This window comes from Amia ocellicauda, chromosome 4, assembly GCF_036373705.1.
Source record: "Amia ocellicauda isolate fAmiCal2 chromosome 4, fAmiCal2.hap1, whole genome shotgun sequence".
NCBI lineage: Eukaryota > Metazoa > Chordata > Actinopteri > Amiiformes > Amiidae > Amia > Amia ocellicauda.
Window position 1 is genome coordinate 28,196,277 of NC_089853.1, and position 20,163 is coordinate 28,216,439.

Here is a 20,163-nt window from a genome sequence, read left to right on the forward strand (position 1 = left end):
GGATGATATTGGCTTAAAGGTACATCCCCACAACACTGTAATGATTCATACCACGCAGACGTGATTCAGTTACCAGTCATGCCCCTGTCCGGGCCTCTGTGTTACAGCTACACAACAGGGCACACACAATCAATCTGTGAGGTTGGAGCTTTTGTCCCAGGTCTGATGATATCATTTCTCTTCAAACTGTAAATGAATGAAATATGTTTTGGAAGAGTTATTCAGCACTTGTGCAGCATTTATTAACTGCATCCAAGGGATATTGGAAATGTCAGACCTTCTGAGAGAAGGAGAGAGAGAAAGGAAAAGAAATTGATTTCCTGGAAATTTTTCCAGAGCTCAATAACTCTTTCATGTGTTAATGGATGGGTGGACCTCTTTAAGAGTGTCTGTTCTGTTAGGTGACAGAGGCCCTGAACTCGGCAGAAAATGCACGCCTTAGACTGGCCCAGATCAACAAAGAGATCATCAGTTATATGAGCAGCAACAGCCCAGTGAAAACACACAAGAGGTTTGAGGCTTTTATTTATTTATTTATTTATTTATTTATTTATTTATTGCCATCATGTTGAACTGTTCTTAACCAAATTGATTAAATTGACTGTGGTTAATGATGCATTCTCTGTGTTTTCTCTGTAATCTTCAGTTGTTTTCACAGTCATTTTTTTTTCTTCTCTGTGCTTTTCATTAACAAACTATCAGCACTTTCAGTAATAAATCATATTCTATCATTTGATTGTGACTCTTTACTAACTGTAAACATTGATTTGCCGTGCAAGCTCAATAAGGTGATCATGTCAACAACTCTGACTGTCCTATCAAGACTTCACAAGGGATCAGTGAAATAAAGGCTGATTAGCTGCATTCAGATGAATCAGTAAGTCCCTCCAGGGAAGTTTATTTTAGGGCAGACTAGGGTTTGTGTCTAAATGGCATTCAGCTGTCGAATATATATATTTCCTCCTGGATCATATAACTCTTTCTGGACTTTTTTTTTTCTCCATCCCACAATTTGCCAAACTATTTTCTTCCTGTTGATGGAGATCCTGATTAAATAAAAAGTTTGATCTGTCTTTTTTTTAATGTGTGTTTATTTCCCTTGTTTTACCGATTAATGCTTCTCACAGAGTTGCCCCCAAGGGGGGCGGTGGCTGGTAGTCAGTGCTCTGGTTTGTGTTGCACAGGACTCACACCAAGCTGCAGAGTGCTGTGGAGAGGGCCAGAGAAGACCTCCTCAAGCTCACTGACAAGCTGTTGCAGGCTCAGACAGGTGGGCACCAGCCACGAACCCCTCATGTGAAGCATAAAACCTGTTCACACAAGCTCACAAAGTCAGTGAATGATCACACTGGTTCGGCATGTTACAGCCACCACAATCATGCACACAGCATGCTTTGATATTAATACAGGATATAATCTCCAATTGTCTTTTAGGGATAAAGGTGTAAAAGGAGCTTATTTCCTATTAAACGCTTAAACGCTTGCGATGAATAACAGTCATTATTATTATTATTATAATAATAATAAAAATGCTATTGGTAATTAGTTGTTTATTCTCCACCCACCCTCAAGTCTTTGATGTTTTATCTCTAAACGTTAAAGTAATTCCTACCATTCCTAAAGGCTGTCAATCAAATCAGAAATACATTCTTAAATTTGACAGAGCTTTGTTATAGAAACTGGAGCAGTCTCGAAACACTGCAGCGCTCAGTATTTTTCAAAGAACTGCATGCATCTTATACATATATAGATGGGTTATTTCTGTAGTAAATCTCCTTTCCCAGTGTAGATCTGTCACACTGCGTCTTGCATTTCAGAGCTGGAGAAGAAGGAGGAGACACTGAAGGAGATGCTGAGACATAATGAGATCCAAACACTGGAGAGCCAGTATTATAAATCCCAGCTGGAAGCCACTAAGGTATAGTCCCACAATATAAACAGTTGTAGGCCACAGTTTGAAAGTCTTTTTTAAGTATTTTCTCGAACTCCCTGGTTCAGCTGTTAATCCAGCACTGAAACGGGGAGAAGAAAACAATGAAAAGTCATATTTGGTCATTAAACATTGCTATGTAGGTAAAAGCACACTTTGAGGACCACAATCACAGAACCCAAGCACAAATGCTTCCAATTGTAAAGTATGTAGTAATCTGAAGTTAATTCTTAATACAATTCAGTTTATTTTTTCTTCAGTGTAATACAAATGAAGACTAATTAAAATCCAATAAAAACCTAACATCAGAGGATTATTTAGGATGGAAGGAAAAATTGATTATAGAAGACTTGCTAGCTGATAGATGCCTAATAGACACAGTGGCCCTACTACAGAAGGAGTACTCTGTCGATCTGCTTAGCCAGACACGTTGTCCCCCTCTCTGCAGTGCAGTGTGGACAGTGTGCGTCAGGAGCTGGGGGAACAAGTTGCTCTTCTACAGGCAGACGTGAGGAGGCAAGCAGATTGCATTGCTGAGCTGGAGAGCACACTGAAACAGAGGAGCCAGGCTGCTGCCACAGTGGTACAGTGTACAAACACATCAGTCAGTCTGTCAGCACGTACAAACAAGCAGAGCCCTTATCGAAGACAGAGTTAATTACATTAATGACAACCTAGTTAAAGTAGGCTAGTCATTGAAAGAGTAAAGGGAGCATAGAGTTTCTGCAACTTATTCTAGTCCCAGAAGGTAATGAAAAGTGAAATGTAAGTTGAAAACTGTCAGTCCCTGAGTTTTGACTTAAGCTATTCAAGTAAAGAAAAAAAACAGTGCTATCAGTACTTCACACACCAGCATCGCCACGGCGGAGAGAGCATTAATTTGCCCTATGGAGTGAACCAGAAAATGTAGCTCGGCAGGACTTCAAAACAGTACCATCTAGTGTGCTGGTTCAAGAATTGCATGACAGTCATGTATATACAGTACCCATTCTGTATTATTTTAAATGATTTAGTTAGAATATGAGTTTGGAGTCAGTCTCTTCTGAGGCAATTTGATGGGTGCAGGTGTTCTTCTAATCTGGTATCTGTTGGTTTGGCTGGGGTGTTATTGCAAACCCATTTGAGAAACGTGTCTATATAAGGATTACCATGAGTGTAGCATTACTGCAGTCTGTTTGATCCCAGCTAATGTCATAGTCCTTCCCATTTTCACAGCTTATGGTGAACTGATGTAGATCTCTGTTCAGGGAGTGTATGTGCTGCCAGAGCGAGCCCTGACTCTCTGTCCCCTCAGGAGGCAGCTGGCGGGCCTGTGTGTGAAGAGGGAACTGGCCCCGTGTTGCCGACAGAGGCAGTGGGACCAGGAGCCCCACAGCTTGACACCACTCAGGCCCTGACCATAGAGGACCTGAAGGAGAAAGGCAAGATCCTTATCAGAGATGTGGAGCGCAGTATAAAGGTACCAAGTTATGAACAGTGGTTGGCTCAGGTCAGAGATACTGTGGAAATTCAAACTGAACATTTCTTTAACGGACATGAAGTAACAAACACAAGAATCCCATACACACATTACTTTTCCTGTTTTTTGGCAAGAAATATGCTGTCAGTTATGACAGGCTTTCATTTCTCCTTGAAGGTGTCCTATGAAGATGTCAGTCTCTTTCACCATTGCTTTAGAGATGTCTTTGCAGGTATCTGTTCTAGAGACAGCATTTTTAAAAACCTTCTCATGGCGCTCTGTGTCTGTGTTGCAGCTTACTCTGGACGACCTGAGTGATAATCTGAAATGGCAGCAAATTACCCCCCTGGAGGCACAGAGAGGTATGGAGGTGATGGCACTTGCAGATGCTTTGACCCACTGTTGGAGAATATGTAATATCTAGCAAGTCTCCCTTAAATACCAAATTTTATAGTTTATATAAACAAATGTTACATTTTCTATTTCACACACAAATCGGGTTTCTGAGTTTGGCTGCATGTATCATGAATGGTTAACTTCTTATTTTGGAAATCCAGGTGGTGTTGTTTTTAGCACACTCAAATTGTGGAGGGAGGTGTCAAATGCTGCAACGTTCTCTACCCATAGTTGGCACCCTGTCTTGCGTGTGTGGTATGAACCTCACATACCAGCTGCCTGCTTTTGCCTAATAATATTTTGCTCACTCTTTTTAAAAAATGTTTTGTATATATAACTCTTTTACATATCTTTGTCTGTTGTTTACTTGATTGTGTGTGTGTGTGTGTTGCAGTGCTTCTGGAGAGGGAGAGGCAGGCACTGAGGGAAGTTCAGCTGGCACACAAGGAGGAGCTGCACCAGCTCAGACACTGGCACAAGAAGCACAGACTGCACTTGCTGGTATCAGCCCCCTACACACAGCCGCCTCCATCTCCTACACTCACCTACACACCAGCACAACTAATATCTAAAATATCTACAGCGCTGTAGGCAGGAGTGAAGGAGAGGTGCTGCTTTTGGATTGAAGAGTCTGGCACCAACTAACCATAAACACAATGGGTTGGACCCCCTTTGTTTGGAAAATGTTGTTCTTTTTGAAAACTGTATAAAAAAGTGCAGCATATATCTGATCTTGCACAGAGACTTTGAAACAGGCCTTTACATTTCTCACAAAACTCAGAACATTAGATCACAAGACTTATGTCTATGTTGCCCTTAGGCTTCCATAACCCCAAGGAAAGTTAAGGGATTATAATAAGCCAGGCTTACTAATAAATATGCTTAATAATAAAAAATATATATTTAATGAATGCAGATTACATGTTCCTGTTTGCAAAGTTGTTATCAGTTGGTGTTAGGTGTGTGTATTAAAGCAGCATATTTGTTGCAGGGTGAGGACTGGGCTGTTCCTAGAGAGCTGTCTGGTGACAGTGACAGCAGTGGCACAGAGAGCGTGCGCTCAGAGAACAGCTGTGGAGACCAGGAGCAGCCAGGAATGGGAGACCAGGTACTTTGCTCTCTGTGACGCTGTTGATATGAAACATACCTGTCAAACCCTGGATTCAAACCACTGTTTCAGGTAGGAGTGCCCCTAACAAGCCACACACATGGCACAGTATATATATACACTCACCTAAAGGATTATTAGGAACACCATACTAATACTGTGTTTGACCCCCTTTCGCCTTCAGAACTGCCTTAATTCTACGTGGCATTGATTCAACAAGGTGCTGAAAGCATTCTTTAGAAATGTTGGCCAATATTGATAGGATAGCATCTTGCAGTTGATGGCGATTTGTGGGATGCACATCCAGGGCACAAAGCTCCCGTTCCACCACATCCCAAAGATGCTCTATTGGGTTGAGATCTGGTGACTGTGGGGGCCAGTTTAGTACAGTGAACTCATTGTCATGTTCAAGAAACCAATTTGAAATGATTCGACCTTTGTGACATGGTGCATTATCCTGCTGGAAGTAGCCATCAGAGGATGGGTACATGGTTGTCATAAAGGGATGGACATGGTCAGAAACAATGCTCAGGTAGGCCGTGGCATTTAAACGATGCCCAATTGGCACTAAGGGGCCTAAAGTGTGCCAAGAAAACATCCCCCACACCATTACACCACCACCACCAGCCTGCACAGTGGTAACAAGGCATGATGGATCCATGTTCTCATTCTGTTTACGCCAAATTCTGACTCTACCATCTGAATGTGTCAACAGAAATCGAGACTCATCAGACCAGGCAACATTTTTCCAGTCTTCAACTGTCCAATTTTTCCTATTTGTAGTGGAGATGAGTGGTACCCGGTGGGGTCTTCTGCTGTTGTAGCCCATCCGCCTCAAGGTTGTACGTGTTGTGGCTTCACAAATGCTTTGCTGCATACCTCGGTTGTAACGAGTGGTTATTTCAGTCAAAGTTGCTCTTCTATCAACTTGAATCAGTCGGCCCATTCTCCTCTGACCTCTAGCATCAACAAGGCATTTTCGCCCACAGGACTGCCGCATACTGGATGTTTTTCATTTTTCACACCATTCTTTGTAAACCCTAGAAATGGTTGTGCGTGAAAATCCCAGAAACTGAGCAGATTGTGAAATACTCAGACCGGCCTGTCTGGCACCAACAACCATGCCACGCTCAAAATTGCTTAAATCACCTTTCTTTCCCATTCAGACATTCAGTTTGGAGTTCAGGAGATTGTCTTGACCAGGACCACACCCCTAAATGCATTGAAGCAACTGCCATGTGATTGGTTGGTTAGATAATTGCATTAATGAGAAATTGAACAGGTGTTCCTAATAATCCTTTAGGTGAGTGTATATATACAGATACACGCTTAATATTATTCTTAAAAAATAGTAGAATCAATAAGTTGCTTTCATTTTTCTAAACTTTCTTTCCAGCTGTGCTGGTCAGATGTGGAGCCCAAGGGAAGCCTGCCCTCAGTCAGTCTCCAAGCTGGGGGAGAGCAGCTCCCTGTGGGCTGGACCAAGCACATCCTGCAGCCTGATGGACAGAAGGAGGAGACAGGAGCGGTGGCCACGGCGTCTGGGGGAGGACAAGGCCTTGCAGGTGATAGAGAGTTTTTGTGTTTGTGGATTAATATCAACAGACATTGTTATTTAAGATGGTAATTACCAGTAAAAAGTACCATATTTCTTCTTCAACTACAATGTTTTTTCTCCCTTCTTCTCATGTTTTCTTCTAATTATTCCTGTTCTCTCCTGTGTGATCAGAAAGCATTGAGGTGACCCTGGCTGGCAGTGAGGGGACACTGAGAGAGCAGGCACACAGCCAGCAAGGGGATGCCATCTCCCTTGTCAAAGTGTGTATATGGGAGTGTATACATCACTTAAATTGTTTAGTGTTGTATAGGTGTTACAGTTTAAAGAAATGGCATAAACCAACTGGTAATAATAAGGATACTGATTTTCCTTGAAGGAAAATAAAAAACTGAGTTTTGTGATTTTTCTTTGTATATATATATATACCTGTCACTGGATTTCCCAGTGTTGGTTAACATACTAATCCATAAAATAGTAAATAATATTAGCAAAACTGCTTTTATTAAAATAATAGTAATCATTTATTTGTTTCTGCATCGTGGTTGTTAATTTGATCTAAATAGTACCATATCTACTTATCATTTTCCTCATTTCAGCTTCAACAATGTATTTCGGACACTGAATCAGGTTTTGTTAACATTTGCCATTATAAGGTAGATCAATAGTTAAATCCAGTTTTCTATTATGTAGGATAAGTTATCTTCTGGAGATCAGAAGGCCCTCTTTGATCTTTACAGGAAAGAGGTAAGAAAAACCTACTGCCTAAGAAATATTTCTGCTAATAAATTATTATTAATAATAATAATAATAATAATAATAATAATAATAATAATAATAATAAAACAGTATTGTAAGTGGTGCTGTTTTTGTAGTTACAAGGTTAGGACACATTGCAAAGCAAACGCAATTGTAGATAATTTCTGATTTATTTATATAGAATTATTATTATTATTATTATTATTATTATAATAATTATAATTATTATTATTATTATTGGCTCCTCATTTAAAGGGCAAGAGAGCAGCAGTGAGATTGAGTGTACTCAGTCTGTTGTCTCTTCACCAGGCTGCACTGCAGATTGCTGCTCTGGAGGCTAAGCTGGAGGAGGTGAGGGAGAACAGTCGTCGGAAACAGAAGAAACTCAGGAAGCTCCTGAGGAAATCTCAGGCCATACTGGGAGAGGTAGGGGTTTTACATGCCATCACTGAAATGTACTTTTCACAGCAGCATGTAGTAGCTTATTCTGAGTGTTCTTGGTATTTTCTGTTTATTTGATTATATCTGATGTCAGTGTGCAGTTCCAGTCCAGCCAGACCTCCAACCTCCAGCCATCCTCATCAGTACAGTCCCTGAGTCAAGTGCTATCAGACACCCAGCACCAGGTAAGACCTCCCCTGCTCTTAGCACCTCTAGTCAGACTATGACTATTTACATTTACTGTATCAATCTGTAGAAATACAAATAAACTATTTGGAAAGAATTTGGTGAGAGGTAAGAAAGCTAATTGTTCACATCCTCTTGTTATCCACAGAAAATGGGATGTTAGACTTAAAATGATGTGTGGAGTGTGCTTCTGTATTGTTTTTCTTTTTGCTATATACAGTTATATGAAGGTTTTAAAAGCAGGTTTGACATATGGACAGTTATTTCTAGGACAATTTTCCACAGTTACCACAGAATGCTTTGAAGGTTCTTTGACCATCTACTCACGTGGTGTTGACAGAAGCTGTTGATTACTGGCCCAGTTCTGATGTACCAGCAGTCCCGATCTGCTCCTCTGGTCCGGGGGTAGTGAGAGAAGAGGCAGCGCAGGTGTCACAGGGAGCTGGGCACAGGAGTCTGTACTCTCAGGTGATAGCCTTCACTGACACCCTCAGCAGCATACTGCTCCAAGGTAATCCCATGGCTTCCCAGTACTAACTGTGCAGACTGTGATCTGAGAATAACCACAACAGTCTGGAAAATTTACCAAATGGAAATATCTCACCAACACCCTCTAACAGGTGGGAATTTGTTAGTTGATGCTTCCGAGAAGTCTGAGATGAACAGAGGTACTACTGACCTTTTGACACAACAACAGCTTGAGGCGGCTTTGAGTCATCTCCAGACCCAGTTGGAAAGGACTACGACTGGTGAATAAACTAGCATTTCAAAGGGAGAAAAGATTTTCATCCTTTTAAACACAACAAAGCAAATCACACAGTTTACCTGATTGGGTGATAATGGCTTCTCTGCAACATTAACCTTCTCTGTTAACATTCTAGCTCTTCACACTTTACTTAGTACCACCCACTCGCCAGCACAGCCCTCAAGCTGGGACTCGGAAGAGACAGAAATGGAGGTCAAAGGCCAAGATATGTAAGTGCTGTAATTGTGTCAAATGTGGAGATACAAAGCCCAATACAAACTGAATATTCACATTAGCTATTTAGATTCTCATGTAAGCAGTTGATATTATAGATGATGGCAGAAACCACCATAATGGAGAGGTGTATTATTTATAATAATTACTGTACACTGCTGTCATTGGAAATCGATGAAAACCTGATGCTTTACATATGATGTGAACAGATTATATAGACCACATCTGGAACATCATCAGTCTACTCAAAAGCTGGAATAAAATACTTTGAAGCACTGTGACAGGAAGGTTCATGTTAAAGTCTTCAATATCAAATATCAAATTCAAGCAAGATCATATTGTGATATACACCGATCAGCCATAACATTATGACCACTTGCCTAATATTGTGTAGGTCCCAAAACAGCCCTGACCCGTCGAGGCATGGACTCCACTAGACCTCTGAAGGTGTGCTGTGCTATCTGGCACCAAGACGTTAGCAGCAGATCCTTTAAGTCCTGTAAGTTGCGAGGTGGGGCCTCCATGGATCGGACTTGTTTGTCCAGCACATCCCACAGATGCTCGATTGGATTGAGATCTGGGGAGTTTGGAGGCCAAGTCAACACCTTGAACTTGTGATTCATCAGACCAGGCCACCTTCTTCCCTTGCTCCGTGGTCCAGTTCTGATGCTCACATGCCCATTGTAGGCACTTTCGGCAGTGGACAGGGGTCAGCATGGGCACCCTGACTGGTCTGCGGCTACGCAGCCCCATACGCAACAAACTGCGATGCACTGTGTGTTCTGACACCTTTCTACCAGAAACAGCATTCACTTTTTCAGCAATTTGAGCTACAGTAGCTTGTCTACGCTCCCCACGTGCATCAATGAGCCTTGGCCGCCCATGACCCTGTTGCCGGTTCACCGCTTTTCCTTCCTTGGACCACTTTTGATAGGTACTGACCACTGCAGACCGGGAACACCCCACAAGAGCTACAGTTTTGGAGATGCTCTGACCCAGTCGTCTAGCCATCACAATTTGGCCCTTGTCAAAGTCGCTCAGATCCTTACGCTTGCCCATTTTTCCTGCTTCTAACACATCAACTTTGAGGACAAAATGTTCACTTGATGCCTAATATATCCCACCCACTGACAGGTGCCATGATAACGACATTATCAGTGTTATTCACTTCACCTGTCAGTGGTCATAATGTTATGGCTGATCAGTGTATAATATTTATTTCAGTGATTATTTGTTCCCTTCTGAGTCATTTGTTTGACCCCTGCAGTTCGGACTCTGTCACAGAGTGTAAATCCTCTGAACAGACAGACGATACACTGGGGCCCACGGAAACAGAGATGAAGGTAAATGGAAGTCAGACGCAATTCATAAGTTCCCCATCTTAACCAATCCTGGGTATATAAGCACACTGGAATGCAGGATATTAGAACTGCCTGCTCACACAATGTTCCTTTCCCTGGCCATTTGCTCAGACATGCAAAGCTTTTCTGGATGAGTGGTGATTTTATTAATTCAATTATTGTCCAGTAATAAGGCTGAGACTATAAAATTACTTTCTTCTTGTGTAAAGATCAAGACTTCAATCTCTGGACATTTGCCAGGGCAAAACTAACCCTTGAGAGCCATGCTTTTGTTCTGAGATATTCCTACAACAATGCTCCAAGTCCTGTGACAATCATGATGCTCCTATGATGAATGTATTAGAAGTTATATATCAGATGTCCCATGATAGGCACAGTAGGACAGTGTAATAATTATCTCCCTGCTGTAGCCCTCAAGAGAGCAGAACTCAATGAAACACCAGAGGCAGAGCCAGAGAGATGAGCCCTCAGCTTGCGGGATGGTTATGTTCACCCATATGGACTGGCAGTTCAATAAGCGGGCACTGACACAGGCACTGCACAGGAGCAGACTGCCAGTTGGCATCTATGAGGTATCAGGGTGAGACTGCATGAGAGATAAGTGGTAAAGTAACCAAGCAGTGTTTTAACTTGTCTTATTAGCTTTTAGTATGCAAGAAAGAATACAAACAGGAGCTTTTGTGTTTCTGTTACTGTTATTGTATTGGCTGTTTTTCATATGGTGATTCAAAGTCTCTCTGCATTACATGTAACTGTTAAGACCTCATGTGCCAACTTGAGTTATACATAATGACTGGAAAATATGGGTGGTCCAGGAAGGGTAGAGAAACTAATACCTTTTACTTAAATGTATTTATTTTATTTGTATGATTAGAGCCCATTTTGAAATGGAGAAAAAAGTAGTAAATTATGTTGTGAGAAGGAAAAAAAAGGTGAAAGGATGATTCATTTAAATGTAAAGCTTTGGACCCTCAATTAATTATGTTTGTGTGTGTGTGTGTGTTACAGTGAAAAGCAAGACAATTGTATGTGACACTTTAGCTTTTAAATTGGCCATGAACACAATCCCTAACCATAAAGTCATTGCTCAGTTTTTTTCTTTTCTAATTTGACTGATAACGATGTGGAGAAATAATGATCAATAGTCAATTAAATTCAATGGTTTTAAAAATGCAGATCCATGTTACTGAAACACTCAAGATAATGCTTAAATGACTTCAATCAATTATTTCAGTCTAGTGCAGTAATATTTCACTCCTTGCAAATTAGATTATCCAATAGAGAACTGGGCAGATGTGTTGTGAGCGGTGCATTGTCTGTGTGACTGTCTCTCTCTCTCTCTCAAGAGTGTGTGCTCTCAGATGAGGCAGTACTCTGAGCTCCAGCAAGCCCGCCTGGCTGCTCTCTGCAGACAATACATAGCTTTCCGGAGGATGCTGGAGGTCAGGGAGGTGACAAGGGAATGCACTCCTCCGCTAGCCTCAAGTGCACCCCGCCTTTTTGCTCTCCAGAGCCAGGTATGAACCACAGTCCTGCTTGGCAGTAGTCTGGGTATACCGGACATTTTGGCACTTCTGTACTGTAGGATGATTCCTCCCATCTTTCCTTCCTCTCCATGTCCACTTTCAGAAGATGCGTTGCTGGAGACAGAACTTGGCACAGCTCTCTATACTCCGGGCTCGTCTGGCACTGTCCCTCACTAGCGTCCTGGACGGAATCGAGGAGCAGACAGGGGTCTTCCTCATCAAGCCATTGATGGCCAGGGGCAGAAGGTAACTAACTGACAGAGACATGGAAGGAGCTGTCGCTTCACTGGTCTTTCCACCTTCCCCTGTCTAGCTGGAGCATTAGAGTTGATGAACAGTATTCCACCAGTTCTCCACAGTGCACTACTGAAAGAGCTCTAGTGCTTACCAAGGTCATATCTGAGCATGTCATGACAAACAGGCATTATTAGTGTAAGAATTTCACTGGGGTCCTGTGGATTCCTTACACATCCCATTTCTTACAGTAGCATGAACATGTTGAGGGATATTAGTATAGTTCTGAATTAAAGCCAAACCTCAAATAACCTGCAATTGTACGTGTATTTGAAAAATCCTTACAAGCTAAAGTAATCCATTTCAATTGTATATCTTGCAGCAGTTTGGCTCCATCATACAATTTTTAAACTTTCAGAATGTCATTGAACTGTAGCCGATGGATAATCATGTGGGAGATTTCTCTCAACTCTTCTGTATATAAGAACAGTCTCTTTATAGCCTGCCACTTTAACATTTAACATGCTTTTCTTCTGATCAACAGAAAAGGTTCTTTAAACAGACCCACAAGAATAATCAGCAGGTACAAAGTCTGTTGCCAGCATGAAACTCTGTCAAAGGTGCCCTCCAGCTCAGTTTCTGACATGAAGGTATTCAGAGGCCATTGCGCTCCCAGGATCGCTTTAATTTTAAAAGTCACAGAATTATTTTTTAAAAGCATCATAAGGGTATTTTACTTAACTTGTTTTTAGACTCTAACATTAAAATTGATGATGATAATGTATTTTTCTTAAATGTTAACTTTGCTCCTTTTTCAACATAATTGTTGATGACTGTTGGGCAATCGAGGGGCTGAACAATTGAAGGTCTGCAGTGCAATACACTTATCGGCACTCACAGATACAAAATGTTTTCAAAGATTAAATTGTCAAAGGTGGCTCTCAGTTGACAGAGAACTCATACCATACCTGCCGTTTAATGCTCTTCTATAAAAGCACTCCAACACAACACTGATCAATATATTTCAGTTTAAATCTTAGTCATGATGCATCTCTACAGACCCAACTTTCAAATAGTGATACAGTTTTCAGTGAAAAAGTTTAGCTATCGTTTAAAGACACTGAAATATTTATATATTTCTTTTCCTCTTGTGTGACATTTGGATGGGGAAGACTCTTTCAGTTTCCAAAGTAGCTACAACAAAAGTTACTGAGGACCCAGCATCTATGGGCCCCCACAGAATCTACTGCATCTCAGACTCGGGGGTAGTAGATTCAAATGTCCAAAATCCAGCTGTGCACTTCCTGCCAGCAGTCCCCAGGCTTGTGGAAATGGATGTCAGAACATGTCTTTTCAGTCATCAGTATTCAAGGTGAGTGTGGCTTTTTGAGATGAATGGGGTCTGGTTTAATGCATATTTTTGTGTCTTGAGTAATGTTTGAACAGCCAAAAAATATATATATTTGGTTTTAAGCCAAACAAAAAATATTTTTCCTAGTTCCATGTTCACCTATCTACAGTCAAGGTGGTTGTAACTGCTTGTGTATGGAGATGACAAATAACAGTGAAATACAATTACGACATCAGAATGTAGTGCACACACGTGTATCCATTACATATCTGTATCTTTTTAGATACTCACTCAGGAACAAACCACATTGAAATGATGTTTCATTTTAGCTTGAAAACTGAGAGGAGTTCATCCATGCATCAGGTCTCTATTGGTAGACCAAGCCTGAGAAGTTTTGTTCCAGTCCACAGGATGCTGCAACACACGGCAAGGACAGGAGAGAACAAGACAGAACACTACAAACTGCCGTGAACTTACATTTATACTTTTTTGATGTAGTCTTTATTGTAAATATGACTCTTGTTACACAGAGCAGGAACTTTTTTGTGTATTGTTCCTCAAACTTCTTTATTTGCAGTTCTAAAATTCCCATAACTTAAATCAAACATTTCTTTGTCTCAGGGCCATTGCACAGTCAAACACACCTAAATCAAAACTGCAGTGCAATCCAAAATATTTGTATGGAAGTTCCATTCAATGTCTGAAAATGTCAGTTACCTGTTTGCACAGAAATGTAGTGATGTATTGTTTTAATATTGCAGTCACACCATACTATAATGTTGCAGGGCCATATAGCAAATCTTTTTTTCTACTTCTCGATACAGCATTATTTGTTTGATTCCTTTTTTCCAAAACAAAATTATTATTCAGTTCTAGTGAATTACAAGAATAAGTTAATCCTTCAAACAACAGAACAAAGAGTAGGGTAAGCTACAGTGCAACAAATACAGTTTTAGCATAAAATTGAGTCTAACCCAGACATTCATTAATTTTGAATAAGCTGTGTACCAAAAGTGTCCAAAGGTTATATAACACACCTCCCTATTCTTACAGGCATGCCTTGCATAAATCCTGTGATGTAGCTTTTTAGCCAACCTTTAGACCCTACACAGCACATAACTGTGCTGAAAGAGTTATTGATTCCCAGTCCTGAACATTTGTGCCCTCTGGAACCATTCTGTTTTGTTTTTATAAATACTATTTAAATGCTACTGCAGTTCCTATATTTTCACAAAGCAGTGAACATGAAGGCAGCGCTCTGTGTTTTCCTCGCACTTTTTGTGCTTGCACAATCTGTGGATATCCCAGTTGCTAGCTGCTTCTCCACAGAGATTGCTAAACCTGGCACAGAAACCAAAACAGCTTGTGCTCGTCTGTACACCGAGGGCTGTGAGCCGGTCTTAGTGAAGCCTGGAGAGAAAGGTAGTTTGAGAAGGAGCCATGGGCCTGGCATGAAGGTGACTGTCTCAGAGGGCTGTGTTCTTCAACTGTGGAGCCCAGAAGGAAATCAAGTCGCAGGTTCAGCCTCTTTGGGGCAAGGGGAATATGCAACAGAGCTTCCTGCACTGCTGAAGGAGCTAGCCTCTGTTTACCAGTGTGACTGTGGACAACTTGAAGCACATTCTCGGAGCAAACGGGCCACTTACAACGATTTCCTGAATCGTCATATAATCTCGCCCTCTCCGCTGCCCAACACCAACCAGGACTGGACCCAGTTGATGATAAACCGTGGGATCTTCGGGCGGCCGATCAACACATTCATTCATGGGGAGATTGACCAGATTTTGCAGGCTTTTGACCTGGAGGACAAGAAGCTCCAGTATAGAAACCGGGTGGGCCTAGTTCACTGGAGCAAGTACAGGATGCCCACCACCAATCTCCGTCTCGGTGAAAACCAATACATGGTTGCGGTCAAGGCACGTCCGAAGTACGTTGCTCTGTCCTTTAGAAATGGCCTTCCTGTCCATTTGGATAAAGTCTCCTCAAGATCACCAGAGAACAGACAGAACTAGCTTATTCAACTATGTTTATTATACAAGCATTATATACGCTGTCTGATAATATTATGAAATGATCTACAATTAAGTGTTAAAGGCATGAACTATGCATTATTATGGTCCATTATAAAATGTACAACTGCAGCACTAGAGGGGTGAAGTAAAATACTTTAAAAACATACTTTCTGTTCCAATCTAATCCTTTTTTAGTTGAATTACATAGATGTTGCTGTGGACAAAGTTTAAACAGATATAAGTACAAGATCAAATAGAACTTATTAAAGGACTGCATATGTAAGCTGCTTAATTTTTCTGTAGATTCAAGAGATTAGCTTTTTAAAGAGCTTTGTTTTGGAGTTTAAAAATGAACATGTTCCACAATTCACCATCTGTAGCTACACAAAAAGGAAAGAGATTTCTATATTTTAACTCTTACCTACTTAGGTTGTTTTTGTGAATGTTTATGATTAAAATATAGACATACTGATTAACTGTCCTAAAGTAACCTCGTAAAAACCCATTGCTTTTGCCTCGAGAGTATGAAACAAATTGCTGTGAAATTTAATTTTGCATGAAAACCACATGAAAACGACACATTGATTATGTTGTATGGTACTGATGTTAAATGGACTTTCAGTGTGCAACAAATACTCATAAAATGTTTTTTAATAAAACATGATTATGCTGTATTTTTTGATTTGGTAGGCTTAGGGCCGGATTAAATCAAAACTTTGACCCACCCGCTAATAGCAAACTACAAACCTGTACATCACAGCGGTTACATTTATGATTAGAAGAAAGTGGCATCTTACTAAAAATGAAGCTGCAGTTTTCTATTAGCGGGTGGGTCAAGTTTTGACTTAATCCGGCCCTTAGTGTAACCTTTTACAACTCACTCTTTGAAGCTGATGAATGCTTACAACTAGAAAGGAGCATTTAAAGACACGAACAACAATGACAACAACAACACTTATACTAAATACAGCTGCACTGTAATTACATATTTTTAAAATATAATCTGAAATTAAAAGGTAGTTGTTTTCAGTAAAAGTTCAGAACGTAATAGGCCTCAGTAAACACATTCACTCCTGGCAACTATTGGTTGCAGGCAGGCTATACACTTGTTTAAAACCAGTATTGAACAGTCGTTGTGTTGTATTGTGTTGTGTAAATGTATAAGGTAATCTCAAAGGGAAAAGGTAGCTTTGAAAGCAATAATAATGCAAAAAAAATGTATCATTGCACTACACTTGGTTTGATGAATAAACTAAAAGTGTGTCTAGTACTTTTCATATCAGTTTTAGTATGTTTAGCAAATCGTAATTATTTGTATGCTAAGCATTAGTGGCGACATCAGAGCAGCACTAACAGCCCGCATATGAGTCAAATGAAGCACGTTTGGGGGAGAGGCGCTGCAGAACACTGCGGTGACGTGTGCGGTGACGTGTGCGGTGACGTCGGAGGAACCTGGTCGAGATTTAAACTCAGGCGGGAGAGTTTCAACTCATTTGCTCTGTCTGTCTTGCAGAAAAGACAGGAGGTGTGTTTCCTGACAGACTAAGCGTGCATCTACTGCTTTGAAATAATACCAATTAAAATGGTGAGGACAAAAGCAGACAGCGTGCCGGGGACGTACAGGAAAGGTGAGAACGTTTTATTTGTTAATAGAGCACAAGTATTTTGTTTTAATCCTAGATTAGGCTCCGGTTTATGTTGTGAATCTTAACCTGCGTTTCATATGGGCTCGTTTTGTCTGTTTAGTTGCAGATTGCATGCTTTTAATGATGGCTAAACGTGTTTGCATATCTATCGGTAGTTTATATTGACCTTTATATTGACCAATATTGACTGGCTTAATTTGTCTACACACAGACACGACTTGGATATCTGCAAAAAAAGTGTCCTCTCTCTCTCTCTCCCTGTCTCCCTCTCTCCCTCTCTCCCCATCCCGCTCGGTCACTCTTAATGGAGCTGCTGTATTTGGGAGGATATTTTACCTCGACTAACGAAGTGAAAGTGAATATTGAAAGCAGATTCGTGTTCAGGCGCTTCTTCAGCTCAAGTTAAGGGTTTGTGCTGCTCCCTCCCGCCAATTTGTGCCATTTCTTATATTAAAGGCATTCATCCGTCATTTAGGTTACTCTAGTTAACCGCATTTGTAGAAGTACATCCAATTCATCTCAAACTCCCTCTTTAATATTACTTTATAACTTCTAAAATAACCTTTAAGGTGGGCGGGGGATGGAAAAAATTAACCCAAACCTTTAGGATTTCTTGCCAGTGCTTTTTGAACTGTTAAAGCGGTGTAATTATTTAATCGGTCGACTTTATTGATGCGTATTTTTTAATATATTTAGCTGAACATTTGTCCCCCTCAAAACTGGCGCCAGTTTCACTGAACTGTCCGATTTGGCGCCAGGCAACGTATGCTTATTTTCACTTGATCGCAAAGCTACAGACAGTCGTGACCGGCAACCACTTAGGCCACCTATTCAAAGGAAGAAATGTGAATTTTATCCCCACAATACAAGTTTGGTTTCCATGCTGCGCCGCTGTCAGTGTAGGATTTCGCGATGACCATCTGCTTAAAACCAGGCAGGACCTCCTCCGTTAGCTGCTGAAGGTAATCCGAGCTAGTCATACTGAACGAAGGTTGGGGATGGAAAAGTGCCTGTCTATGCAGCATAGCGCATACTATCCTAAGCAATGTCCAGATCGTCGTTATTCCTCGGAGGAAATGAAGACATTAATGCCCGTAAGTGTTTCGTTTGCAGCGGTGGCGGCTTCAGCACCCCGGAAGTCTCTGGGAGCCTCGAGTTCCGCCAACACGTCCAGCAGCGCCCAGGCGGGCACCCCGTGTGAGTCCTGCGCCGGCGCACTGCACCCCGCCTCCAGAGCGGCTCTTCATTTGATCCCAGTCTGACTTCAGGACATTTCCTGTTCCTCCTACAATAGTTTATGAACAATTGGACGAGGTTCCAAATTATTTTGTGCTGACTGGCATCTGTCGCTCCATTATGTCTCAAATGTATAGCATTTGGGCAGTACGTTTATGGTGTGTACTCTTGGGTGTTATTTTAGGGGGTTCCCTTGCTACTACAGGAAACTCCTTACTGAAGTTCTCGCAAGGATTCTTGATTCTGTACTTTTAATGTTTAAACTGTCATGCATCTGGACGCTGTAAAGGGGGCATAGCATTTTACTTTCAGTGTTAAAATGAATGTGCAGAAAATTGTTTTATTGCTTTAACTTATTGCACCCCCCCCCCCCCCCTCAACTTTTTAAATCTCCTTTACAGCAAAGGGAAAATATGCGGGGGGTAACCCTGTGTGCCCACGGCCCACACCTGCTTGGCAGAAGGGCATTGGGGATTTCTTTGGTGGCCCCAGCCGCCGACCAGAGAAGGAGAACCAGCTGCCCTCAGATGATGAGGAAGCGGGGGGCAGCGGAGTCGGCAAAGCTCCCAGAAAGTAGGTGACCGTTGGCTTAACCTTAAATGCCATGTAATCGCAGTTTCCAGTGAATTGTTAGCTACAGGAAGTCTTTCCAAGATCTCTCACTAGGTGAACAGAGAGCCTATTTGCCTAATGGAGAACTTGGAAGAAAGAAGAGAAAGGTGGGGGGGGGGGGGATAACAGTGTTTGGTTTATGTCTTTAACTCATAGTATATTAAAGGCTGGCTGCATGGGCTCATGTTTCAAAACTGGATGACATTTCACTGAAGTGTCAAGAAGGCATTCCTTCTTTAAGGGACTTCAAGGATGATCTACATGTGAGATGCAGATATTAACTTTATTTTTCAAAGATAATAAAATGTATACACACCTACACAATTTAAGTAGGTGGCTGTATGACTAGGTTAGTGTACAACTCTTAAATTGCCATGTTAAGGTTGTTTGCAGTCCTGTGTGTTAGATACAGTGGAACAAATGGGTCTGACCTTGCTACCTTCAAGGATGGAAAGGCATACCAGTCTTCAGATCCCATGGGGAGGGTAGTTCAATATCAAGCACATGCAGTGAAGTTGTCCTAAGTATTACCTGCACAGTCCCCTGGCAAAACCATTCAAGCTCTGTTAAAAATGTATATATGAACATGTTTGTCTTTGAAGTGAAAACCTAAGTTGCTTGACTGCTGATATACATTGATCAGATTTACCCTTGCACATATTCACATCTTTGTGACTGTAAAAGCCAGGATCTCTACAGGCCTTTTATATTTATTCAATCCCACTGTGGGACCTGGAATGGTATATGAAATATTGAAGTCTAGATGAGGGAGATAACTGGGAGCTTAGACTGTGCTTTATTCACAGTGGTATAGTGGTAGCACTAGAGCACCCAGGACAGAGGTATTAACTGCTTCTGCTGTGCAAGACTTGAGGTGATTCCAGGAGTGAGTGAGTGAGTGAGTGAGGGAGGACTGACTTGTGCGTCTCTTCCAGAGCCCGGCCTTTGCCTGATGAAGACGAAGCTGAAGAGGACTGAGCTGTCTTCCTTTCTTTACTTTTTTTTTTTTTAGATCTGAAAAGCCATGATTAATACTTGAAAAGGCTGGGTTTTTAGTACCGTGTACATCTTTGTATATATATATTTTTTTTTGTACAGAAGTTTAATAAAAAAAATCTAAATTTGTGCTTGTTTGTATCCTTAAAGTCCCCAAATGTCTGTGCTGTGAATTCCCGTTGTCCTTTTTGCCCCACTCAACGAATGTTCAGCTCTTCATGCATGCTAACTCCTTAATATAGCTAGGTGTCTGGCAAGCTGTTGGAAGGTTTCAATAGTGCGTTACTAGTGTTTTGTAAGTTTAGGTTTCCCAGTCTTTTATGTAGCTTCTTCCCCCTCTTTGTTTAGGGTCACTAGAGGTTTTAACAATTGTCAG

The 20,163-nt window shown here is 41.3% G+C and overlaps 2 protein-coding genes and 1 long non-coding RNA gene across 3 annotated transcripts; all 3 read left to right on the forward strand.

Annotated features, from left to right (window-relative positions):
• The first annotated feature begins 3,682 nt into the window (after positions 1-3,682).
• Positions 3,683-4,887, forward strand: LOC136748881 (uncharacterized). The gene is made up of 3 exons (XR_010816644.1): positions 3,683-3,751; positions 4,180-4,286; positions 4,777-4,887. It is a non-coding gene; the product is annotated as an uncharacterized LOC136748881 (long non-coding RNA).
• Positions 4,888-4,921: 34 nt separating this feature from the next.
• Positions 4,922-16,567, forward strand: LOC136748798 (uncharacterized). Its single transcript, XM_066702845.1, has 15 exons — positions 4,922-4,965; positions 6,259-6,458; positions 6,623-6,711; positions 7,142-7,195; positions 7,517-7,633; positions 7,743-7,833; positions 8,175-8,345; positions 8,455-8,583; positions 8,716-8,809; positions 10,081-10,156; positions 10,585-11,691; positions 11,804-11,946; positions 12,479-12,584; positions 13,107-13,306; positions 13,615-16,567. Exons 1-11 carry the CDS (start codon positions 4,922-4,924, stop codon positions 10,756-10,758), a joined length of 1,239 nt encoding a protein of 412 aa, XP_066558942.1. The 3' UTR covers positions 10,759-11,691; positions 11,804-11,946; positions 12,479-12,584; positions 13,107-13,306; positions 13,615-16,567.
• Positions 16,568-16,757: 190 nt separating this feature from the next.
• Positions 16,758-19,916, forward strand: pclaf (PCNA clamp associated factor). Its single transcript, XM_066701723.1, has 4 exons — positions 16,758-16,925; positions 18,057-18,140; positions 18,581-18,752; positions 19,727-19,916. Exons 1-4 carry the CDS (start codon positions 16,880-16,882, stop codon positions 19,767-19,769), a joined length of 345 nt encoding a protein of 114 aa, XP_066557820.1. The 5' UTR covers positions 16,758-16,879; the 3' UTR covers positions 19,770-19,916.
• Positions 19,917-20,163: the final 247 nt, after the last annotated feature.